The sequence below is a fragment of the Heptranchias perlo genome, chromosome 40 (genome assembly GCF_035084215.1).
Source record: "Heptranchias perlo isolate sHepPer1 chromosome 40, sHepPer1.hap1, whole genome shotgun sequence".
In the NCBI taxonomy this organism is placed as follows: domain Eukaryota; kingdom Metazoa; phylum Chordata; class Chondrichthyes; order Hexanchiformes; family Hexanchidae; genus Heptranchias; species Heptranchias perlo.
In genome coordinates, this window is record NC_090364.1 from 5,750,939 (window position 1) to 5,778,096 (window position 27,158).

Below are 27,158 nucleotides of genomic sequence, written 5' to 3' on the forward strand. Positions count from 1 at the left end.
AAGATCTCCTGCTGTTGTATCTCACTGCCTTTAAGAGACAAAAAAAAAACACTTCAAAAGCCACCTTAATGTTGTAATTGGAGAGCGAGCGGCCTTGTGGGGGGGGATTGGCTTTGATCATCCAACCACACAAGCTATCAGCCCTCCGTCCCCACATTTTGTCCGTATGCACTTGCAATACAAGAAACAATAATAAGAACAAAACATAAAAATGTGAATTAAAAATGGAGGAAATGGTTATAACAGGAAGCGATTCGATATCACTTCCTGGGCACAGCTCTGAAGAAGAAAGACAAAATGGTTTCACTCGAAAGTGTCCCAACACACTAAGGGCACAACGTACAATTTCTGATACCAGCAGTCTTTCTCGGCTGGACACACACAAAATGTCACTAGAATGATGGTCTTTCACCTTGCTTTGAACGGAAAGTAAGGTGAAGTTGTCCCTTTAAACAATTGGTTACATAAAATTCTACATTGCTTCTCCACAAGACTCGTTTCCTTTGTATTTTTTTTTTTGTTGTTGCGCTTCCTCCGACTCTATTCTCAGGACAAGTCCCTGTCTTGTGCCGTCCCGTACATGTACGCATCTTTCCCCGGCTCCTGGATGAATTCTTCCTTCTTGTCCCACTCGTTGGCCCATCCTCCATTGGCGAGGTTGGTGGTGCTGGTGGCCCCGTAGCTGCCGTAGCCCTGGGCCACGTCCTCCACCTCGTTCGCCAGCTCGTCCTCGTGGATGAAGCCGCACTTTTCGTCGCTCAGCCCCTCGGGCTCCGCCCACGGCTGCTGCTCACCGGAGGCGAAGATGCCATAGAATATGACGCCCCCGTAGTGAACCAGGGAGGCAATGAGGAAGACGTACTGCCATTCTTCCCGTGTCTGTGCGGAAATTAAAAGTATGATAGCTGTTAGAGAAGCTTCAGAGATGATATGCCTACTGTAAACAACAACAACTTGCATTTATATAGCGCCTTTAATGTAGCAAAACGTCCCAAGGCGCTTCACTGGAGCGATTATCAAACAAAATTTGACACCGAGCCACATAAGGAGATATTAGGACAGGTGACCAAAATCTTGGTCAAAGAGGTAGGCTCTAAGGGGCGTCTTAAAGGAGCAGAGAGAGGCAGAGAGGTTTAGGGAGGGAATTCCAGAGCTTTGGGCCTAGGCAGCTGAAGGCACGGCCGCCAATGGTGCGATGATTAAAATCGGGCAATGCGCAAGAGGCCAGAATTGAGGAGCGCAGAGTTCTCGGAGGCTTGTGGGGCTGGAGTAGGTTGCAGAGGTAGGGAGGGGCGAGGCCATGGAGGGATTTGAAAACAAGGATTGGAATTTTAAAATCGAGGCATTGCTGGACCGGGAGCCAATGTAGGTCAGCGAGCACAGGAGTTAGGATACAGGCAACAGTTTTGGATGAGTTCCAGTTTATGGAGGGTGGAAGATGGGAGGTCGGCCAGGAGAACATTGGAATAGTCAAGTCTGGCGGTAACAAAGGCATGGATGAGGGTTTCAGCAGCAGATGAGCTGAGGCCGGGGTGGAGACGGACGATGTTACAGATGTAAACAGAAGCATGAAGTCCAAAGCCAAAGAAGCATTGATAAATTTGTACATGGCAATGGTCAGGCCACAGTTAGAGTGCTGTGTGAAGTTTTGGGTGCCCAATTATAGAAAGGCTTTAAAATCGTAGACGGCGTCCAGCGTAGATTCTCCAGGATGATCATAAAACCATAGAATCATAGAATCTTACAGCACAGAAGGGGGCCATTCGGCCCATCATGCCGGTGCTAGCTCTTTGACAGAGCTATGCAATTAGTCCCACTCCCCTGCTTTTTCTCCACAGCCCTGCAATTTTCTCCCCTTCAAGTATAAGAGCATAAGAAATAGGAGCAGGTGTAGGCCATCCGGCCCCTCGAGCCTGCTCTGCCATTTAACACGATCATGGCTGATCTTCTACCTCAACGCCATTTCCCAGTATATATCCAATTCCCTTTTGAGTGTTACTGTTGAATTTGCTTCCAGGGCCTCGGCAGCTCAAGGCAGGGTTGCGAATCATGAAGGGTTTTGATGGAGTGAATAAGGAGAAACTCAGGCAATGCGTTCCACATCTCGCTGCGTAAAAAAAATCTCCTCATCTAACCTCTGGCTTTTTTGTCAATTATCTTAAATCTGTGCCTCCGGTTAACGACCCTTCAGCCAGTGGAAACAGTTTCTCCTCTCTCTCCTTAACCTTCTCTGCACTAAGGAGAACAATCCCCAGCTTCTCTAGTCTCTCTGGGTGACTGAAGTCCCTCATCCATGATGCCAGTGACAGGATGATGCATTTCGGACCCTGATGCAATTTTAACTAACGATCGTGGCAGCCCCGCCCAGTGTTGGACCCACCAATAAAACCTGATGGTATCAAAGCTAGGTGAGGCCCAGGAAATTAATTCATTTTTTATTTTGTCTTTGTTTCCTTGTGGACTAGGGGGAGCAGAGATGCTCCTCTGGGCCCCCACAAGGAAACCTTCAGCCTCCCCTGCCCCGGGCTCTCTCCCCTCGACCCTTTTGCCCTCTCAATGTCCTTTCCTAAGCATTTACCTGACTGCCAGGGACCGTTCCTTCAGGTCCCTGGCGGTGGCCTCCTGCCGCCCGAAATCCCAGCTCCCACCCGTCAGCCAGCGAGCTTTTCCCGCTGGGTTCGAGCGGGAGACTGATGGGGCCCATGAAGTTGAGGCTCGGGAGTTAATATCCACAGGGCCTCATGTTGCAGAGGGCCTGACCCCAGCCTCAGCCTCCGCCCACACGACTCCCGCTGGGAGTTAAAATCCGAGCTTATAGTTATGAGGAGAGACTTTTTTTTATCCGTTCATGGGATGTGGGCGTCGCTGGCGAGGCCGGCATTTATTGCCCATCCCTAATTGCCCTTGAGAAGGTGGTGGTGAGCCGTCTTCTTGAACCGCTGCAGTCCGTGTGGTGACAGTTCTCCCACAGTGATGTTAGGAAGGGAGTTCCAGGATTTTGACCAGCGACGATAAAGGAACGGCGATATATTTCCAAGTCGGGATGGTGTGTGACTTGGAGGGGAACATGCAGGTGGTGTTGTTCCCATGTGCCTGCTGCTCTTGTCCTTCTAGGTGGTAGAGGTCGCGGGTTTGGGAGGTGCTGTCGAAGAAGCCTTGGCGAGTTGCTGCAGTGCATCCTGTGGATGGTACACACTGCAGCCACTGTGCGCCGGTGGTGAAGGGAGTGAATGTTTAGGGTGGTGGATGGGGTGCCAATCAAGCGGGCTGCTTTGTCCTGGATGGTGTCGAGCTTCTTGAGTGTTGTTGGAGCTGCACTCATCCAGGCAAGTGGAGAGTATTCCATCACACTCCTGACTTGTGCCTTGTAGATGGTGGAAAGGCTTTCGGGAGTCAGGAGGTGAGTCACTCGCCGCAGAATACCCAGCCTCTGACCTGCTCTTGTAGCCACAGTATTTATGTGGCTGGTCCAGTTAAGTTTCTGGTCAATGGTGACCCCCAGGATGTTGATGGTGGGGGATTCGGCGATGGTAATGCCATTGAATGTCAAGGGGAGATGGTTAGACTCTCTCTTGTTGGAGATGGTCATTGCCTGGAAATGGGGTTATTTCCACTGGAGCAGAGAAGGCGAAGAGGAGATTTATTAGAAGCTTTTAAAATTATGAAGGGTTTTGATAGAAAGAAAGAATAGAAAGATTTGCATTTATATAGCTTCTTTTATGACTTCATGACATCCCAAAGCACTTTACAGCCAATTAAAAACTTTTTGAAGTGTAGTCACTGTTGTAACGTAGGGAAACGCGGCAGCCAATTTGCGCACAGCAAGATCCCACAAACAGCAATGTGATTAGGACCAGGTAATCTGGTTTAGTGATGTTGGTTGATGGATAAATAGTCGGCCTCCAAGTCTGTGAGATTTCTTGGACTGGGTAAAGTCGGCATTCCACAGTTCCCAGCTCCGTCTCCTTCCTGCCAAATCGGCCACATCTCGAGTTCGACTCACCCCCCCTCTCCTCCTCTCCCTCCCCCTCTCCCCCCCGCTCTCCCTCTTCCCCCCGGTTGGCCAAACCTTACCCGCTAGCACTAGAGCATTGTAGAAGCAACAGAAAACCTCTAAACTACCCCTTTGGCAGAGGGTAACAAAAAAGTACAAAACAGATCCTCTGCAAAAAGTACTGAACATTTGGGGAAAATATCAATAACTAACACATCCTGAGGGATCTCCGAAGTGCAATTTGTTATTGGAAATTCCAATTTTCCACGCTTGAAGTGCACAGAATTCCACGCTAAGGTTCTAAACTATGGGTAAGGTAGTAACATTTATTTATGATTCCTCACCTTGTGCTTAGTCATGGCTCCCACAATTATAGGGCACACCATCCCGGATAAAGTCCCGACCCCATTGGATAATCCCATCAGGATACTGGCGTAGCGTGGGGCAATGTCCAAATGGTTAACGTTGAAGCCTTTAGTGCAAAAATAAAACAGAAGTGAGAGGTGGGATGGGACAGACCAAATACACCCAGTCATGCCCCCCATCTGTGCGGTGCCAAATAACACATGCTAACGTATGATAATATATGATAATACAATCACATTTGTGCTAACGGCTGATGCAGGCAAATTTGTTTCCTAACGCTACATGATGAAATTACAGGAAGCAGGGATCAAAACACTAATCACCTGAGATCGCGAATCCACTGAAGCCCACAGCAAGGACGAGGAAAGAAATCGCCACACCTTTAGTGTGCGAGAAACCCACCACTAGCAGAAAGGTTGCCTCCATACCAAAGCCTTTAGAAAAGAGGAAGAAAGAGTGACCGAGGAGAATGAGGGCATTGTGCGAAACAGCAAAGATTTTGTACAGGATTCATTCTCACCGTTACCTCTGCAAAGGATTGGCTGTGCCCATTCCGAATTGACCTCACCAGCAGAATTCAAAGCCCCCTGCCATTAGTAATATATTTCTAAGTATCTCTCTTAATCTATTGAAGTGGGCTGTGTAAATGGGATTAAGGCACAACTAGAGCTATTTCTAATAAAAAAAAGACTTGCATTTATATAGCGCCTTTCACAACCCCAGGGCGTTCCAAAGCGCTTTACAGCCAATGACGTACTTTTTGAAGTGTAGTCACTGTTGTAATGTAGGAAACGCGGCAGCCAATTTGGGAACAGCAAGGTCCCACAAACAGCAATGCGATAATGACCAGATAATTTGTTTTTTAGTGATGTTGGCTGAGGGATAAATATTGGCCCAGGACACCGGGGAGAACTCACCTGCTCTTCTTCAAATCGTGCCATGCGATCTTTTACGTCCACCTGAGAGGGCAGACGGGGCCTCAGTTTTACGTCTATTCTGAAAGACGGCACCTCCGACAGTGCAGCACTCCCTCTGTACCGCACTGGAGCATCAGCCTAGATTATGTGTTCAATTTTCTGCAGCGGGGCTTGAGCCCGTGACCTTCTAACTCAGAGGTGAGAGTGCTACCAACTGAGCACGTGGGGAGAGCAAACAGATTGGTAGATATGGCAGGAGGGTAGCGAACGGTCAGATCATCCAAAAGGGGCATGCATGTCGGGCCAAATGGCCTTTTCCTGTTCCTACTGCAGTGGCTTCAGGCTGCTGAGGGATCCTGAGGGCAGGAGCTGGTCAGTTCTGTTGGCAAGAGTGACTGAAAGCAGGATGCTAAGGGACAAGAGTCTCTCAGTTTGTTCGTACCTAAGATTAAACTGATAAATATGGGAAAGGGGCAAATCCATACAAATTGGCAGCCATGTTGTAAGCTGATCCCAGGGTTTAGTTGGGATGCACAGGCAAATTAGAAGATGGATATCAATATATTGGTAAATATGGCAGAACTGGGACAACAATAACAACAACTTGCATTTATACAGTTTAATGTAGTAAACCGTCCCAAGGCGTTTCACAGGAGCGATTATCAAACCAAATTTGACACCGAGCCACATAACGAGATATTAGGACAGGTGACCAAAAGCTTGGTCAAAGACTTAGGTTTTAAGGAGCGTCTTAAAGCAGGAGAGAGAGGTGAGGCGGAGAGATTTAGGGAGGGAATTCCAGAGCTTTGGGCCCAGGCAGCTGAAAGCACGGCCGCCAACGGTGGAGCGAAGAAAATCGGGGATGCACATGAGCCCAGAATTGGAGGAGCGCAGAGATCTCGGAGGGTTGTAGGGTTGGAGGAGGTTACAGAGATAGGGAGGGGCGAGGACACGGAGGGATTTGATAATAAGGATGAGAATTTTAAAATCGAGGTGTTGCCAGACCGGGTGCCAATGGAGGTCAGTGAGCACAGGGGTGATGGGTGAACAGGACTTATGCAAATTATGATACAGGCAGCAGAGTTTTGGATGAGCTCAAGTTTGTGGAGGCTGTAAGGTGGGAGGAAGGCCAGGAGAGCATTGGAATAGTCTCTAGGCCTGGAGGCAACAAAGGCATGGATGAGGACAAAGGATGTTGGCACATCGAAGTAACTGGGCAGAGCGCGTGATGAGGAATTGGTGTTATTCAGTGACGGTTCAGGGCAGTAATGTAGAGAAGCTCATTGAAGGCCTGCCCAGCAGAAACACACCTCCACAGTTCATCATTTTCCTGACGTTGGTGGTGGACATGAGCTTCCTGGATCTGAGGTAGTCCGCAATCTGTCCACCGATGGGCACGATGATCGTCATGACGAGATGGGGGAGAGCAGACAACAGGCCTACCTGTATTGAGAGGAAGTTGAACAAGGAATTAACCATCTGAAATGCAGTTGGACCCACATAATGTCAACTCTTTCTCCCAGCTCTCTAAATCAAGTACTCGGAGCTCTTTATGCGGCGTCACAAACATGCTGGGGTAAAGGTCCCTCTTGCGCGGCTCCACTAACCGGGCCATGTGGCATCAGCCGCCTGTCGTACATCCCGCCTGATAGTCAGGTCCCATTGTCTGTTTTACTCTATTCTATGTGGTAGCGAGTTCCACATTCTCACCACTCTCTGGGTGAAGAAGTTTCTCCTGAATTCCCTATTGGATTTATTAGTGACTATATTTATGTCCCCTAGTTTTGGTCTCCCCCACATCTTCTCTACGTCTACCCTCTCAAACCCTTTCATAATTTTAAACACCTCCATCAGGTCACCCCTCTGCCTTCCGTTTTCTGGAGAAAGGAGCCCCGGCCTGTTCAGTCTTTCCTGGTAGTTATAGCCTCTCAGTTCTGATGTTCATCCTTGTGAATCTGTTTTTCACTTTCTCCATTGCCTCTATATCCTTCTTGGAGTACTGTGCACTAGAACTGTGCACAGTACTCCAAGTGTGGTCTAACCAAGGTTCTGTACAAGCGTCAAAGCACAACAGCGACTTGAATTAGTGACGTTGATGTAGAATCACATTCCAAGATACTTCCCAGAGCGAAAAAGGAGCAGACACTGAGCCACAGTGGGAGTGACCGAAAGCTTGGTCAAAAAAAAAATGAAATGGAGCCTAAGAGGCTTTTTAATGATGGATGGAGAAGTAGAAAGGCCGAGAGGTTCAGGAAGGGAGCTCGAAGGAGTGTGGGCCGAGGCAGCTGAAGGCTCTGTCACTAATGGCGGCATGTAGGCCACAGTCAGAGGACTGAAGGGTCTGGGCAGCCTTAGCTTGGGCGGGGGGCCCCTGTTTTCCTGTCAGCCTATTGAAGGTCAATTGGGTGAATGGAGTCTTGTTTGCACACATTTAGGGATGGGCAATAAATGCCGGCCTCGCCAGCGACGCCCACATCCCATGAACGAATAAAAAGAAAACACACAGAAGGCCAAAGGCCTGATTTTAACCATGCCGGGCGGGCATATAAAATCAGGGCAGCGACTTAAGCCCACTGATCCCACGGGATGTAATTTTAACCTGCTGGTTTGAGCAGGCGGGCGGGACACCCATTGGAAAGTGAATGGGGAGGGTCCTGGTTTAAATAGCCTGGTTGCAATTTTAACCCCAGGCCTGCATCTCACTAAAGGGAGGGAGAAAACCCCCCCCCAAAAATGGATAAAAAATGGCAGAAAATTTTTTTTTTACAAATAAGAATCCCTTTAGTGTAAAAGATCACATTTAGTACCTTGCTGATCTCAAACCCAAACACTTCCTCAAAGTAGGCCGGCTGGCTGATCAGTAGCAGGTAGAAAGTCCAACTGCGGCAGAAGTTGGCCACAACGATGGCATAGACTGGCATCGAGGTGAAAAACTTGCGCCAGGGCGCCTTGAATTTCTGTGGGAGAACACATCAAACCAGAGAATGGGATTAAGGTCACTCATCCCTGAATCTAATCCTGCTCCGTCTCACAAACCATGAACAATCCGTGGGGTAGGTGAACTGGCCTTGATGCTCTGTAACAAATCCCGTTGTTATAGAATCATGTAGAATCATAGAATGATACAAGTGCAGAAGGAAGCCATTCGGCCCATCGTGCCTGTGCCAGCTCTTTGAAAGAACTATCCAATTAGTCCCACTCCCCCTGCTCTTTCCTCCATCGCCCTGCAAATCTTTTCCCTTCATGTATTTATCCAATACCCCTTTGAAAGTTATTATTGAATCTGCTTCCACCGCCCTTTCAGGCAGTGAATTCCAGATCTTAACAAATCTCAAATTTATGCTCAAATTTATTCTTGGGATGCGGGCGTTGCTGGCAAGGCCTGTATTTCATCGCCCGCCCTTAAGGCCACAGACAGGGACCCCGAGGGAACGGTCCCCAGCAGTCGTGAGTCTCCGGGGGGGGGGAGGGTGGAGGGAGTCCTGATGAGGGAGGGGGGGATGCTTAAGCTTTCAAGTTTCCTCGTGGATCTTTGAGGAGCAGAAGGAAAGGGAAAGAAAATTCAGGGGCGTCTTCCGAAACCAGGGAGGTTTAGCCTGGCAGGGAAGCCACCTGCCGCTTTGCCCCCAACTCAGGCCTCAGGTTAAAATGGCAAGTCGGGCCCCGATGAGGTCATTGGAGCTTGACCTGCATTCTTAAAGAGGACCCCTATCGGCTTTGGGTGGCTGTTCTTGCCGCCTGCAATTTAAAATCGTCAGATCGGGTCGAAAGGGGAGCAGGTAAGCCCCCCACCCCGTTCCATTTTAACTGCTCCCCTCTTTGATTTCCACCAGGCTGGGGGAGTTAAAATGATGTATAGTCGCATGGGTGAGCTCCTGGAGCGACTTCTATTGTACGCAACCTTTAGAAAAGGAAGGAAAGTAAAAGCAGTGAACACAATGGAAAATATATCCATATAATATATCTATATATTGTTAAGACCCTTGTATAGGACATGCACTTCCTCTCCACAAGTTCTAGTCACACTTTTATGTCATAATTTCACACTGTAAATTGCTATGTCAACATTTCCCCATTCAATTTTGCTACGTCAACCGTCACACTGTAATTGCAAGCTTTGGCCACTGCATGGCATGGTGGAGCCAGTTTTTGAAGTCTGTCTGCCAACTCCATCGCGATATTGTGTGTAAAAGAAACTTACATTCATCAACTGTCATGTGGACAATGGGCAATTTACCAGTTTTAATAAAAGCAACAATTCTTTATTTAGTTTGGGGTTCCTCCACAATGCAAACCATTTTCCTGAACACGTTACCCGTTCGCAGCCGACTGCCTGTGTCTCTGCCAGTTCACAGCCAGTCACTAGGGGGCGTGCCCAAGTTGCCCTTGGCGACCCCCACCCTTTGACTTTTGGCTTCTGATCAATGCAAGAGGGTAAGAAAAAGCACACACTCACCACCAGAGGGTTCATAAGATTGCTGCCTTCTCCAATCGCCTCCTCGATGTAGGTCCTTTCTTCGTCAGAAATGGTGGGGTGTTTGGCTGGGCTCTCGTAAGACACCAGCAGCCAGAACACATACCATATCATGCCAAAGCTTCCTGTCAGAGACAAGAAAAACCTCTCGGCTATCAATGGATTTACTTTCTAATTTCCAACATCATCTCTCCCGCATGTGCCAACTCATGTTGGGATAGGCTTCAACAGGGTCAGGGACATATCAACCTGGCCATTCTTCAGGCCTGTGTCAGTAGGTCATTCGACCATGGGGAGCGGGTCATCACAGAGGAGTCCGATCCTATCCTTGACCACTGGTACTCTTTGCAGCTAGAGTCACTGGAATGACATATGGCAATCTTAACTGAGTTTGCCCTGATTGAATTTTTTGGGCCTGTGGGGTTTGGGGGTTGTTAGTTCTGAGCTCTATTCCCTCATTGGTGGATATATCATTAAATTAGAACACCAAGATCAGTAACTTGAGATATACAAACATTACTGGGAACATGGATTTAAATTTTACATATGGCCTCCCCCCCATCTTGGCTCCATTTAAATGGCCCATGAAGATAAGAACATAAGAAATAGGAGCAGGAGTAGGCCAATCGGCCCCTCGAGCCTGCGCCGCCATTCAATAAGATCATGGCTGATCTGATCCTAACCTCAAATCTAAATTCATGTCCAATTTCCTGCCCGCTCCCCGTAAACCCTAATTCCCTTTACTTCTAGGAAACTGTCTATTTCTGTTTTAAATTTATTTAATGATGTAGCTTCCACAGCTTCCTGGGGCAGCAAATTCCACAGACCTACAACCCTCTGAGTGAAGAAGTTTCTCCTCATCTCAGTTTTGAAAGAGCAGCCCCTTATTCTAAGATTATGCCCCCTCAAGATATAATGCTTGGACACTCCTTCTATAGGCCCAAAGGCTTTAACAGAGGGCATACACTACTGCTATGAATGCTGGGATAGTTGTCTTTTCTCTTTAAAGAGCGGGAGAAAAGGAAGAGACAATCAGGGAGAAGGAGAACAGATTGGTGCCAGTTGGTCATCCCCTTCACCCCATGTGATTGACACAGCTTGGGACTTTTAGTGTGTTTACATTTTTGGCATGAGGTCATGCCTCAGATATAGGGCTTGTGGCTGAAAATCTCACACCTCGGATTTGTCCAGTGTTGACAAGTCTGTGTTCACCCGGTGTGTACTGTACATGTACAGGAGCCGACACTGAGACACACCCGAGCCGTATAGTACCAGACGGGAATGAATCATTCCATTTTACCCAGTGTGTACTGTACATGTACAGGCGCCGACACTCAGACATGCACGATAGTACCAGACGGGAGTGAATCGTTCCATTTTACCCAGTGTGTACTGTACATGTACAGGAGCTGACACTGAGACACACACGAGCCGTATAGTACCAGACGGGAGTGAATCGTTCCATTTTACCCAGTGTGTACTGTACATGTACAGGAGCTGACACTGAGACACACACGAGCCGTATAGTACCAGACGGGAGTGAATCGTTCCATTTTACCCAGTGTGTACTGTACATTTACAGGAGCTGACACTGAGACACACACGAGCCGTATAGTACCAGACGGGAGTGAATCATTCCCTTTTTCTCGGTGTGTACTGTACATTTACAGGAGCTGACACTGAGACACACGAGCCGTATAGTACCAGACGGGAGTGAATCATTCCCTTTTTCTCGGTGTGTACTGTACGTTTACAGGAGCCGACACTGAGACACACACAAGCCGTCCATTACCAGACGGGAGTGAATCGTTCCCTTCTTGCCCGGTGTGTATTGTAAGTGTACAGGAGCCGATACTGTGACACACAGGGGCCGTACAGTACCAGGTGGGATTAAACTGTTGCTTTATCCTGCTGTGTACTGTACATGTACAGGAGCTGACACTGAGACACATGTGGGCCGTACAGTATCAGACTGGAGTGAATCGTTCCCTTTTACCCGCAGTGTACTGTACATGTACAGGAGCTGACACTGAGACACATGTGGGCCGTACAGTATCAGACTGGAGTGAATCGTTCCCTTTTACCCGCAGTGTACTGTACATGTACAGGAGCTGACACTGAGACACACATATGAGCTCTATGGTACCTGATGGGAGTGGATCGTTCCCTTTTGCTCCATGTGCGCTGCAGTTCTGTAACCTTTGGACTGTAACACCAGTGCACGCAATGGTTATACTCATCGAGCTAAACAGAAAGTCAATCCTTTTCTCTCCCCCAATACATACCGTAGACATAGAACACTGAAGTCCACCCTGTGTACTGGACGAGGACCCCTGCAAGAGGCATTGCCACCACTGCACCTGCGTAGGAACCTGCAAAGGAAAGGGTGCACATCACCAAAATACAGCTGAGGTGGGGCATTAGTGACCAATGGAACATTAGCAACAAGAGTAGGCCATTCAGCCCATCGAGCCTTTTCCGCCATTCAATTAGATCATGGCTGATCTGTACCTCAACTCCATTTACCGGCCTTTGTTTCATATCCTTACCCAACAAAAATCTACTGATCTCAGTACAGGGTTGCCAACTCTGGTTGAATGTATTCCTGGAGGTTTCATCACATGACCTCATGCCGCCAACTACCCTGCCCCCATACTCCCACCATTGGTCACGCAACGCGTCCATCATCGCTGCGTCCCGCCTTCCCACACCAATTGGAAAGCAAAAAGGCTCTCCGTTACCCGATTGGGATGACTGTTGACTGTCAGTCAAGCAGCCTTAGTTCCCATCTCCAATATTTTTATAACTAATAAACAGAAGCGTTCAAAGAAAATGAAAAGAACGCACAATTTTATTGAATGTACCCTTTGATTTCTCTCCCGGGAGTTGCTCGCAGCAGTGTCCTGGAGATTAATCTTCAATTCCTGGAGACTCCAGAGCAATCCTGGAGGGTTGGCAACCCTATCTCAGTATAGGATCATAGTGAAGGGCTAAAATGCAGAGCAGTGCTGAGGGTGCAGAGTGCTAGAGCTTGGCCACATATGTCCAGGATATGGGTTTGGATCCAGTCCAGACTAATGGGATGGGAATTCCTATATGGTGGGTGTTATATTTTTTATTCCCTCCCTTGCCTACGTGTGCTGGGGCTAATTCTAGTATCCCAAGTGTTACAGTAAGCTGAGACGAGCTAACTCAGCACAACTCAAGAGATTGTACCTGAACTGGCCTGTAAGACTCAATTCTACACTGGGCTGTTCGAGCAACCATAGAGACAATGGCGGAGGAGGCACCACAATCTACAGCATTCAGCTTTATGTATTTGAGGTCATTTTGTGTGGGGTCCTCGATGACCTCTTTCTTGTAAACGATAAGACTGGGGAGTTGGGATATCAGCACATTGTTAGAGGTTCTGCTCAATCAGTTCACTCACCTGATGGCAAAGAGTGGTGTCAGGCTGGAAGATAACCACTCCCATGTTCTCTTGGTCAATGGACTACATGACCCTTAAAGAACTTGCATTTATATAGCACCTTTCAAGACATCCCAAAGCACTTTACAGCCAATGAAGTACAGTCACTGCTGTAATGTAGGAAACACAACAGCCAATATTGCACCCAGCGAGGCCCCACAAACAACAATGAGATAATCATCTGTTTTTAGTGATGTTGGTTGAGGGACAAATATTGGCCAGGACACCAGGGAGAACTCTTCTTTGAAATAGTGCAGTGGGATCTTATACATCCAGCTGAGAGGGCAGACAGAGCCTCAGCTTAACGTCTTATCTGAAAGACGGCACCTCCGACAGTGGTGGACTCCCTCTCAGTACTACACTAGGAGTGTCAGCCTAGATTTTAGGCTCAAGTTTGATGGAGTGGGACTTGAACCCACAACCTTCTAACTCAGAGGCCAGAGTGCTACCCGCTAAGCCACAGGGAGAACAAATGGATTGGCGGAGACGGCAGGAAGGTAGCATGCAGTCACATCATCCCTCAGTATTGGCACCGACTCTTGAGGGCGAAAACTGGGAAAAAGAGGGAGCGCGGCCTCATTAGAGTAAAAAATGCGACTTATAAAGTACAGGGGAAAATATACAGGTGGGGAGAGGATATAATATACAGGAAAATCGCCCGCGCCACTGGGAAAACACAGAATCGAATCACATTCAGGGACTGCTGGAGATGGAAAGTGCGATGTCAGTTCTTGGCACCGTAACAGGAAGTAGAAACGGGCTCCGTGGGTCAAAGGGTAACACAGGCATTAACGGTGCCACGGAGAGAACGGAACACCTGCCCCCTCTCCCACCCTCTCCCACCATGGTCCATTCAGAAAATTCTGGGTAGGCCTCCTGCCTGACCACCCGGTGAAAAGGACGGTTGTGATGGTAACGGAGAGTGATTACCACAGAAGGAGGTGGTAGCCAGCCGGCTTCGCTCGAGCGGAGGTGCCCATTTGCTCCAAATTCCGTGGCATGCAGGATACGTAACCCCCTGCAGGCAAATAAACACAAGCAAATATCAGATTCAACCGCACACCTTTGTTAGGGGCAATTAAAGTTAATTCACTGTTTAAGAGGTAGCACTGCCACAGAAAATGAGGTGGGAGGTCAATTTTTCTTAAATTGATAATTGTCCAAAATGTTCCGTATTAGAGGGGATGAGATTCAGAGAAGTGAGTGGCTTCTGCTCATCTTTGTCTACTCACCTCGACCAGGCCTTGTAGAATCCGAACTAATATAACACAGCTGTAGTGGGCTTTGGCTGCTGAGGGGATCAACATATTCAACGAAGATGTGGCCACAATAGCCCAGCCGAATACTCTGTCAAAAATAGAAGTTGATTCAAATAATTTTTAAGAAGAGATTTGCCTTCGACGGAACAAACTCATAGCTAACGACTGAGAAAACCAATGATATTCAACCATCAGCCGACAAGGCGAAAAAAGTAATTACACTGAAAGTGCAGCGGGACACAGCAACTACACTGGGGGCATCAGCCTAGATTTTTGTACTCAAGTCTCTGGAGTGGGGCTTAAACCCACAACTTTCTGACCAAGAGTCATGAATGCTACCCACTGTGCCACAGCTGGCAGCTGGCGGCTGGGAAGTCCCGGCATTGGCGAGTCTGGCAGGTTTACTGTGGTGCTGCCATCGGTTGGGCGAGACCTCCCCCCACCCCCGCACCTCGTTGCGGGTGTGCCGCAATGTAAAAGCACTTTGTGCTCTCATCGTTTTCTATCAGATGCTCCTGATATTCGGGGAGCTCCCTTTTATCTGCTACTCATTAATAATGGATGAATGCAGTGTGAATCACTAGATTAGCTAGCGACGGAGGCACTAGAGGAAGCAGCTGGACGAGTGGGTGGGTGTCGAGCAGATGGACTGGGGCGGGGGTGTTATCCTTTCTGTGCAAGTTAATGTCACAAAGGTGTTAACCATTTCCTGATACTTTCCAGGTGGAAGCTGGAAGTTTTAAGGGAGCAAAGTAGAGATGTACAGCTTCACTCATCAACTTGTACTATACCTGCCCTGGGAGTGTTTGATGGGACAGTGTAGAGGGAGCTTTACTCTGTATCTAACCCGTGCTGTACCTGCCCTGGGAGTGTTTGATGGGACAGTGTAGAGGGAGCTTTACTCTGTATCTAACCCGTGCTGTACCTGCCCTGGGAGTGTTTGATGGGACAGTGTAGAGGGAGCTTTACTCTGTATCTAACCCGTGCTGTACCTGCCCTGGGAGAGTTTGATGGGACAGTGTAGAGGGAGCTTTACTCTGTATCTAACCCGTGCTGTACCTGCCCTGGGAGTGTTTGATGGGTCAGTGTAGAGGGAGCTTTACTCTGTATCTAACCCGTGCTGTACCTGCCCTGGGAGTGTTTGATGGGACAGTGTAGAGGGAGCTTTACTCTGTATCTAACCCGTGCTGTACCTGCCCTGGGAGTGTTTGATGGGACAGTGTAGAGGGAGCTTTACTCTGTATCTAACCCGTGCTGTACCTGCCCCGGGAAGTGTTTGATGGGACAGTGTAGAGGGAGCTTTACTCTGTATCTAACCCGTGCTGTACCTGCCCTGGGAGTGTTTGATGGGACAGTATGGAGGGAGCTTTACTCTGTATCTAACCCGTGCTGTACCTGCCCTGGGAGTGTTTGATGGGACAGTGTAGAGGGAGCTTTACTCTGTATCTAACCCGTGCTGTACCTGCCCTGGGAGTGTTTGATGGGACAGTGTAGAGGGAGCTTTACTCTGTATCTAACCCGTACTGTACCTGCCTTGGGAGCATTTGATAGGACAGTGTAGAGGGAGCTTTACTCTGTATTTAATCTGAGTAACCAGATTGATTGAGGGGATGGCGTGATTGGATTATGAGGAGTGATTATGTAAATTGGGTATGTACCCACTGGAAAAAAGGTTGAGAGGTGATATGATTTCTGTTTTTTGGATTAGATAATGTGGACTATGACAAGCTATTTCTACTTGTCCAGAACAGTAGAACCAGAGGGCACAGCCTGCTCTTGAAGGGGGGTTAATTCAAAACTAATCTGCTGAAACAATATTTCAGTGAGTGAGTGGTCAATCTAAGGAACAGGTTCCCTCGGGAGATGGTGGAAGCAGTTAGTGTGATTCATTCAAATGTAAATTAGATTTCTTTCAGAAAGTAACATTTTGCGATAGAGTATATGAGCAATTTGAGACATGACATGTGGTGAGTTTAACATGTTTGGGAAGAACAGGTGACTTTGGACCTATGGTTCCCAAAGCTCTCCACCACTGGGGGTTTTCCTCACCTCATGTCTGGGTCAGTTAGAGACTAATTGACTGAGATTGATAGCCATGATTAGTCAACAATTCCATTATCCTTGTATCAAGTGACTACCAGGATGGTAGGAAGTGAACTAGATGGATCTTGATCTTTTTTTTAACTAGCAATTCCTATGTATCTGACTTGGGAGTGTTTGATGGAGCAGTATTGAGGGAGCTTTACTCTGTATCTTACCCCATACTGTACCTCACATGGGAGTGTTGGAGGGGTCGCTGTAGAGGGAGCTCTACCCGGTATCTAATCTGCATTGTAGTTGACCTGGGAGTGCTTGATGATACAGTGTACATAGTCAGCGACAGAGAGAGAGGTTGAAGTCCAGAATGGTCTATTAGGCGACAAGCCTTTCCTTGTTGAGACAGTGATGGAAGAGCCTCCAGGTATCTCGGTCGCTCTGGTTGATGGCAGCTTTCGGTTCGAAGTAGAAATAGCTACAGAGTAAAAGCCACTTAAAGCTGATAAAATAACAGAAACACCTTCTAATTCTGGATTTTAATTGGACCCCAAGAGTCAGAGAATCATTTGTGAAACCCTCTCTGTAATCCTAGCTCGGCTGCCGTCATTGTAAAGAATACTGCTAATTGCCCCTAGAAATAACCTATTATCTATGTCACAGACACCTTGTCACAGCTTCGGGCTGAATTCCAACTCTTAAGCTCTTGTTTCGGAACAAACATAAAAGCTGGAGTGTTTTCACAGGGCACTTGATTCTATTTTGATCTCTTGAGCTATTCAGCTTGTTGGGAGGAGAGAATAAAAGACATCTAGCTGGCTTTAATCACACTGGACCCATAGACAGGTGTGGACGGGCCATGTGGGAATTGGGAGATTTCCCAAGTTCCCTTGTGAATCGTTCCAAAGCGCCTTATTATCACCGCCCCCGCCTTATCCCGTGAGAATCCCACGCCCTTTCAGGGAACCCAGTCCACCCGTGATCATTGTGTTCCCTGCCACTCTCCTTTGTGTCCAGTCTGTTCCTTATGATCCTCCATATGTATGGTACTTGCACGTTGTTAACTAAACACTAGATGGCCCCCCTAATGGGAGTAAGCATACTGTAGCAATTACACACCAATGTTTTCTCTTGTGTTGATTTTTGCTATTCTTTGATGGAATATTCTAGAGGGACTGGAAATAAAAGCAGCTGGTTATTACCACACCTGTTTGAGTGTTTATTCAGTCATAACAATTCTCACCCTTGCCTGCAGCTCCTACCCGTTTCCCAGGCTCACCCTTCGGCCTTCACTCTAATAAATCACTGTAATCCTTTTCATGGAAGTACATTTGAGATCAAGAAAACAATAATATAATGTTGCAGCTCTTACCGAGATTATTTATTCCCTTTTGGTCTTTCCCCCTCATCTCCTGAAGGTGCTAACGCATCACGCTTGGATATGGTACCATTCTGTCTGGTTGTGTCTCTTAAGAATTTATCGTTTATGTCCCTTGGGGAGAATAGTGTGAAGTAGTGGAAGGATTCACAGGCTGATTAACAGTCTGACAGGGCGCGACAACACTCCTTCAATGGCCGTAACCATCTTTGTACCAGCCGATTGGGCGGGTTAGTCCTATACAGCAGGAGGGTTTTATGGGCTCCCACAATCTGTACGATGAGGGTGGGGGGGCCACTCACACCCAGTGGACACGAGGAACCCAGGTGTGAACCCCGCTCCGGCGAGTGGAGACTGGAGCTCTAAATTCTGGATTGGCATCCGGTGGGCGCGGGCGTATCGTACGGGTAATGGGAGCCCATAAACCCCACCCTCCTGCCGTATAGGACTCACCACCTTATCGACCGGTATAAAGGTGGCTATGGCCATGGAAGGAGCATTCACCGTCAGACTGTTAATCAGCCTGCAGATCTTTCCACTGCTTCACGCTGTTACCCAAGGGAAGAGCGTGAAGATACGGAAAGACATCAACATGCTAAGCACAGGCCAAAATCCTTCATTGATCACGGGGGGCCGCACAACATGGAGTTGTCAAGAGGGCAGCGGTAAATAAGAAAAATAAGCTGACATTTCCTTACCCTTGGAGATATGCTTTGGACAAATGTTTGTATAGAAAATTGTATGGTTGCTTTGAGAAATGACCGGTTGGCGCAGTAGGGGGCTGAGATGCGTTGTTGGGTCCCAGTTGAGGAGGTATCTGACTGACCCGGGTGAGGTGGGGGTGCTCACTGCTGACGCTGGGTGCCTATAACGGAAAGTGTTGCTTTTTACCAGCTCTGATCTCTGATGAGCAGGCAATTCACACTAAGAGGGAAAAAAAATTGTCAGATGGCAGCTCGGCCCACGCCGTGTCTGGGCAAGGTGCCAATCCCTTGGCACCACACTTCAGACACTGTTAATTAATCTTACCATGAGCTGCTTCGCAGGGCATCGCACCACCAGGTCTGTCTCTCTGAGGGAAGGAGGGCTGATTATTGTCTTGAATTTTGCGTTTACGCTGGGTTTTTGCTGACCGTGGATTTAATCTCTGGACCTGTATTTTAGTGCAAACTTTTTTTTGTTGTTCTCTTCTCCCCCCTCTCCCCCTTCCCCCTTCTGATGAGGGCACTGAATCGTACTGGGTTCCATGTGCCCCGGCAGCTCGCCAGTACCTTGCCCATTACTCGTGAGCAAGCAGCGAGTGCTGGCAGCCTGTTCAACCGTGAGAGCATCCTGGCTGAATCCAATCTGCTCCTCGCCAATCTCCTTACATGTGTACTTCCCAGGCAGGGTCACTACATTTGGAATCAGGGACAGGAATCCTGGCTGATTTCTCCTCTCTTTACCCAAATGGATGTTGTGTAGGCTGGTGGGGGAGGGGTCAGCAGGCGGGAGTGTTCAGGGTGTTCGAACACCCCCGAAATTATAATGAATGGTACAAAAATCAATCAGAAAGGCTAGTGGAATGTTGGCCTTTATCTCAAGGAGGCTGGGGAGGAAATTATGCTTTAGCTGTATAGAGCCTTGGTCAGACTCCTCTTAAAGGGAAATCGCACTAGTTGTTCCCAGCGGAAATGCACAGTCACACAAAACATTGGTGGACATCCTTTGCCAAAGAGAGAGAGGATCACTCTCCTTCAGCAAGTTACTTTGGTGTAGAGGCATTGGCAGATGCTTGGCATAAGAGGGGTAATTTTCCAATGGGTGGTCTTTTAAATGGGTTGCCACCCCCCACCTTAAAATAACATTGTCAGGAACTTGTTGCAAGCATTTTAAAGACTTCCATTAAAAGATCATCTTTTGGAAAATTTGTCCTGAGATGAATTGCTTCTCTTGGCTGCTGAAACCCTCATCCATGCCTCTGTTACCTCTAGACTTGACTATTCCAATGCTCTCCTGGCCGGCCTCCCATCTTCCACCCTCCATAAACTTGAGCTCATCCAAAACGCTGCTATCCGAATCCTAACTCGCACCAAGTCCAGTTCACCCATCACCCCTGTGCTCACCGACCTACATTGGCTCCTGGTCCACCAATGCCTCGAATTTAAAAAATATTCATTCTCATGTTCAAATCCTCGCCCCTCCCTATCTCTGTAACCTCCTCCAACCCTCCAACCCTTCGCTCCTCCAGTGCTGGCTTCTTGTGCAACCCCGACTTGCTTCACCCTACTATTAGCGGCTATAGCCTTCGGTCATCTAGGCCCTAAACCTCTCTGCTTCTCTCCCCTCCTTTAAGATGCTCCTTAAACCTACCTCTTTGACCAAGCTTTTGGTCACCTGTCCTAATGCCTCCTTCTTTGGTTCGGTGTCAATTTTAATCTGATTTACGCTCCTGTGAAGCGCCTTGGGACGTTTTACGATGTTAAAGGTGCTATAGTATTGCAAGTTGTTGTAGGATTTTAAGCTTATCATAGAGAGGCCTTGAGAAAGAAGGAAGTCAATATCCACCCTTGTCCCAATTCTCCTAGTGCTGCTCATGAACCACCCACCAATAGGTACGTGAGGGAGGCCTGAGACACCTGGCCGCTGGGAAAGTTCTTACCTGTTGGCAGCAAATTTCTGTGCTATATAGCCTCCTGGGATTTGAGTAACGATGTAGCCCCAGAAGAAGGATCCGTGGATCATTCCCACTGTCTCCGGGTCCCAGTTAAATATGGCTTTCTAGAATAAAGAAGCAAATGGATTAGGTCTTTCTTTTTTTATCCCCCGCTCCTCTTTTCAAAGGTGTCAGCCGTGGCTCAGCAATCTTGTCTCTGAGTCAAATCGGTCATGGGTTCAAGTCCCACTCGAGAGACTTGAGCGCATAATCTGGGCTGACACTCCCAGTGAAGTACTGAGGGAGTGCTGCACTCTCGGAGGTGCTGTCTTTCAGATGAGATGTTGGACTGAGGCCCCGTCCGCCCTCTCAGGTGGATGTAAAAGATCCCATGGCCACTATTTGGAAGAAGAGCAAGGGAGTCCTGGACAATATTTATCCCTCAACCAATATAATTTCAACAGGTTACCTGGTCATTATCACATTTGCTGTTTGTGGGAGCTTGCTGTGTGCAAATTGAGTTTCCTATGTTACAACAGTGAATACACTTCAAAAAAATTACTTCATTGGCTGTAAAGTGCTTTGGGTCACAATGGAACATATAGTGGGCATCTGATGAGAGGGGACTGGAAAGTTGAGTTGGTTATCACACTGACCTTTCACCAGTGGACTGGGATTTAAATCCTAGGGTTAACGATATCTCTCGACCTGCTTGGGTCTGGAGTGCAGTTGTCTGTGCTCAGCTGATTTTGTCAGCTTGGGCATCCTTGTGGCTGCTGCTTTTCCTCAATGGTGCTGTTTAATGCTGATTATCTTGATTGAAATGGGACAGTTAAGAGGCATGACCCAGGCTGACGGCATGAGCCATAGAATCATAGAATGATACAGCACAGGAGGAGGCCATTCGGCCCATCGTGCCTGTGCCGGCTCTTTGAAGGAGCTATCCAATTATCCCACACCCCTGCTCTTTCCCCATAGCTCTGCAATTTTTTTTCCTTTTCAAGTATTTATCCAATTCCCTTTTGAAGTTTACTATTGAATCTGCTTCCAACGCCCTTACAGGCAGCGCATTCCAGATCATAACAACTCGCTGTGTAAAAAAAAATTCTCCTCATCTTCCCTCTGGCTCTTTTGCCAATTATCTTAAATCTGTGTCCTCTGGTTACCGACCCTCCTGCCACTGGAAACAGTTTCTCCTTATTTGCTCTATCAAAAGCCTTCATGATTTTGAACACCTCTGTTAAATCTCCCCTTAACCTTCTCTGCTCCTCTAGTCTCTTCTCTCTGTTTAACTGATTCACTGTGCACATTGCTCCTAAGGAAACACCTCTCCATTTACACCCATTCCCATCAGCAATGTTCAGGCGCCTTGCTGCTTCTGTGACGTTGCCTTAGGCTAAAGAAAATTGCAGAGTCACTTGGACTCAGAAAGGCAAAGCCCAGAACGTGACTGAATTAAACCATCAGAGGTATACTCTTCAGTCCACAGAGATTTATTCCAACACTGGCAATGTCATATGTTAATGAAAAATAAATCTTTCCTGGAGACAATTGAGGGTTGTTTATATTGTGGAACCATCACTGTCGACCAGGGCTTTGCATTCCTTAGTGCAGGGGAGGCACTTAAAATACTGACACACTCCCAGAGACCCTCTGTAAATACTGACACACTCCCAGAGACCCTCTGTAAATACTGACACACTCCCAGGGACCCTCTGTAAATACTGACACACTCCCAGGGACCCTCTGTAAATACTGACACACTCCCAGAGACCCTCTGTAAATACTGACACACTCCCAGGGACCCTCTGTAAATACTGACACACTCCCAGGGACCCACTGTAAATACTGACACACTCCCAGAGACCCTCTGTAAATACTGACACACTCCCAGAGACCCTCTGTAAATACTGACACACTCCCAGAGACCCTCTGTAAATACTGACACACTCCCAGGGACCCTCTGTAAATACTGACACACTCCCAGAGACCCTCTGTAAATACTGACACACTCCCAGGGACCCTCTGTAAATACTGACACACTCCCAGAGACCCTCTGTAAATACTGACACACTCCCAGAGACCGTCTGTAAATACTGACACACTCCCAGAGACCCACTGTAAATACTGACACACTCCCAGAGACCCTCTGTAAATACTGACACACTCCCAGAGACCCTCTGTAAATACTGACACACTCCCAGGGACCCACTGTAAATACTGACACACTCCCAGAGACCCTCTGTAAATACTGACACACTCCCAGAGACCCTCTGTAAATACTGACACACTCCCAGGGACCCTCTGTAAATACTGACACACTCCCAGAGACCCACTGTAAATACTGACACACTCCCAGAGACCCACTTAAAATACTGACACACTCCCAGAGACCCACTTAAAATACTGACACACTCCCAGGGACCCTCTGTAAATACTGACACACTCCCAGGGACCCTCTGTAAATACTGACACACTCCCAGAGACCCTCTGTAAATACTGACACACTCCCAGAGACCCTCTGTAAATACTGACACACTCCCAGGGACCCACTTAAAATACTGACACACTCCCAGGGACCCTCTGTAAATACTGACACACTCCCAGGGACCCTCTGTAAATACTGACACACTCCCAGGGACCCACTTAAAATACTGACACACTCCCAGGGACCCTCTGTAAATACTGACACACTCCCAGGGACCCTCTGTAAATACTGACACACTCCCAGGGACCCTCTGTAAATACTGACACACTCCCAGAGACCCTCTGTAAATACTGACACACTCCCAGGGACCCACTTAAAATACTGACACACTCCCAGGGACCCTCTGTAAATACTGACACACTCCCAGGGACCCTCTGTAAATACTGACACACTCCCAGGGACCCTCTGTAAAACTGACACACTCCCAGAGACCCTCTGTAAATACTGACACACTCCCAGGGAACCCCTGTAAATACTGACACACTCCCAGGGACCCTCTGTAAAACTGACACACTCCCAGAGACCCTCTGTAAATACTGACACACTCCCGGGGAACCCCTGTAAATACTGACACACTCCCGGGGAACCCCTGTAAATACTGACACACTCCCAGGGACCCCCTGTAAATACTGACACACTCCCAGGGACCCTCTGTAAATACTGACACACTCCCGGGGAACCCCTGTAAATACTGACACACTCCCAGGGACCCTCTGTAAATACTGACACACTCCAGGGGACCATCTATAAAGACCGATACACTCCCAGGGACCCCCTGTAATACGGACACACTCCCAGGGAACCCCTGTAAATACTGACACACTCCCAGGGACCATCTATAAAGACTGATACACTCCCAGGGACCCCCTGTAATACTGACAGGAGGTCCCTGGGAGTGTGTCAGTATTTTCATCTCTCCACCATTGGCGGCCGTGCCTTCAGCTGTCTAGGCCCTAAGCTCTGGAATTCCCTCCCAAACCTCTCCACCTCTTTTAGCTCCTTTAAGACCCTCCTTAAAACTTACCTCTTTGACCAAGCTTTAGGTCACCCGTCCTGATATCTCCTGACGTGGCTCGCCTTGTGAAGCGCCTTGGGATGTTTAACTACGTTAAAGGCGCTACATAAATGCAAGTTGCCGTTTGCTTCTGCTACAGGAAGAAAGGCTCAGCTTCTTCCTACCTCCATGACCAGCTTCCCGTTTCTGTAGACGGTGTTGTTGTTGACCATGCTGACAATCGCCACCCCCAGATTGCAGCGGATCCCGAACGAGATGCAGAAGCCCAGGCCGCTCATCATGGCGATGACGTAGCGCCTCGGCAGCCCGCAGCACGTGCAGTCTAAGATGGGCTTCCGTTTCTCCGGCACTCCCACCGCTCGTCCCTCCTCGGTCAGCTCGATGGTCTCTCCGACATTCTGCCGCTTCTCTAAGATTCTGTGTTGGTAAAGGGAATTAACGTTTTAGTAAAAGGGGGTGCAGGAATAGAAAGACCTGGGGTTCACGGACATAAATCTTTGAAGGTGGCAGGTCGAGGTGATAAGGCAGTTAAAGAAGCATATAGAATCCTGGGCTTTATAAATAGAGGCATAGATTACAAAAGCAAGGTAGCTGTGCCAAACCTTTATAAATCAATGGTTCGGCCTCAGTTGGAGTATCGTGTCCAATTCTGGGCATCACACTTTAGGAAGGATGTCAAGACCTTGGAGAGGGTGCAGAGGAGATTTACTAGAATGGTACCAGGGATGAGGGACTTCAGTTATATGGAGAGACTGGAGAAACTGGGATTGTTCCTCTTAGAGCAGAGAAGTTCAAGGGGAGATTTAATAGAGGTGTTCAAAATTATGAAGGGTTTTGATAGAGTAAATAAGGAGAAACTGTTTTCACTGGCAGGAGGGTCGGTAACCAGAGGACACAGATTTTAAGTCATTGGCAAAAGAACCAGAGGGGAGATGAGGAGAATTTTTTTAACGCTGCGAGTTGTTATGATCTGGAATGCACTGCCTGAAAGGGCGGTGGAAGCAGATTCAATAGTAACTTTCAAAAGGGAATTATATAAATACTTGAAGAGGAAAAGTTTGCAGGGCTATGGGGCAAGAGCAGGGGGAGTGGGACTAATTGGATAGCTCTTTCAAAGAGCTGGCACAGGCGCGATGGGCCTGCACTCAGCACCAACAACACCGACAACAACAAACATTTATATAGCACCGTTAACTGGAAAAACATTCCAAAGTGGTTCACATAGTCACCATCAGACAAAGATGGACACCGAGCCAATGAAGGAGATATTAGGAAGGGTGAGCAAAAACTTGGTCAAAGAGATGGGTTTTAAGGAAGGCCTTAAAGGAGTGGGGGAAAGTGAAGCTGCGAAGGATTTAGGGAGGGAATTCCAGAGCACGGGTCCCAGGAGGCTGAAGGCACGGCCACCAATGATGGGGCAAATGGAGTGGGGGATTTACAAAGGGCCAGAGTCAGGGGAACAAAGAGTTTGGGGGTTGAGGGGGAGGTTGTAGGGCCTGAACTGTGGCCTACTAACTCAGCACAGACCAGGGAATCAAACCTTTTGGTTTATATGTACCACATCAAGAAGTGCTTTTTACATAGAATTACATAGAATTTATAGCACAGAAACAGGCCTTTCAGCCCAACTGGTCTATGCCGGTGTTTATGCTCCTCATAAGCCTCCTCCCACTTTATTTCATCTCACCCTATCAGCATATCCTTCTATTCCTTTCTCCCTCATGTACTTATCTAGTTTCCCCTTAAATGCCCCTTAAATCCTATTTGCCTCAACTACTCCTTGTGGTAGAAAATTACCACATTCTCACCATTCTCTGGGTAAAGAAGTTTCTCCTGAATTCCTTATTGGATTTATTAGTGATTATCTTATATTTATGACCAATAGTTTTGGACTCCCCCACAAGTGGAAATGTCTTCTCTACGTCTACCCTATTGAACCCCTTCATCATTTTAAAGCACTCGATTAAGTCAGCCCTCAGCCTTCTCTTTTCTAGAGACCACTGGGGAGTTGGAATCAGTTTTCTGGACAAAAGTTTGCAATCTACAACAATGGGTGGCAGAATCTGGCAACAGGTGAAGACTGAATAAGCGCATATTTTCAAAGTGCCATTAATGTCATGAGAATCACTAGTCTCAGCTGGGAACAAGACTAATCTCCGAGTAGATTTTATTTATGGCATGAGTAATCAATCTTGATCAACGCAAGACTGCTTTGCAAAGACAGGCCGTGCTTTAATCAGGATTAAGGTTGGATCAAGGTTTTCGTGAGACTGCAGATCAAAATAGCTACATGCTAAATGCTTGCAGCGCAGGCCCATCTAATCGTTCTTTCAGCAACTCAGTCCAAACGAAACCAACAGGATACACGAGAACACAATTTGATTTCTAGATGATGGGGCTGCCTCTCAGTGCCATTTGGCAGTGAACTGATTAAGTTGCATGGGCCAGTTGTTAAGCACCGGATAGTTGATGTGAATGGGAAAAGGTTTAGCTCATCATCATTCTGTGCAGTGAGAGTGAATGGGCAGGGATTTAGCCCATTGGAATCCTCAGCGTTTGAGACGGGCTCTATGCATTGGAACCCGAATAAATAACAAAACGTACAATGGGAGTAAATGGTTTGGTCCTTTGGAATTCTTCAGTTAGAAGGAATTGGAGGGGATTTGGTCCGTTGGAGGGTAACAGTGGAAGTGAATGGGAAGGGGTTTCATAGAATCGTATAGCACAGAAGGAGGCCATTCGGCCCATTGTGCCTGTGCCGGCTCTCTGAAAGAGCTATCCAGTTAGTCCCACTCCCCTGCTCTTTCCCCATAACCCTGCAAAATTTTCCCGTTCAAGAATTTATCCAATTCCCTTTTGAAAGTTACTATTAGAATCTGCTTCCACCATCCTTTCATGCAGCTGTAAGTAATCAGAGTCACGAGGGGTCATTCCACTATCTGGCTCTCCCAGTGCCATTCACAGGGGGAATATCCTGGGAAATCAGGGGCGTGCAACCCGTCCGTTGGGACAGATTTCCAGAGGTGCGCTCCCTGAGAGCAATGCTCCCCGCTGGGAGCGCCGGATCACAGAATCCTCCCTTGGATGGCAGCTCCCCATCTCCTCCGTCACCCTCCAGAAGGCACTGAC

General features: G+C 47.8%; 1 protein-coding gene across 1 annotated transcript; it reads right to left on the reverse strand.

Annotated features, from left to right (window-relative positions):
* Positions 1–546: 546 nt before the first annotated feature.
* On the reverse strand, positions 547–25,740 carry LOC137305350 (vesicular glutamate transporter 1-like; the record flags this gene model as incomplete). The annotated part of the gene is made up of 12 exons (XM_067974189.1): positions 547–879; positions 4,339–4,466; positions 4,684–4,794; positions 6,588–6,720; positions 8,085–8,234; positions 9,734–9,876; positions 12,037–12,123; positions 14,151–14,238; positions 14,453–14,567; positions 20,533–20,651; positions 24,194–24,474; positions 25,719–25,740. Coding segments are annotated over 12 exons (1,710 nt in total), but the record flags the coding sequence as incomplete, so codon positions are not given.
* Between the last annotated feature and the right edge of the window lie 1,418 nt (positions 25,741–27,158).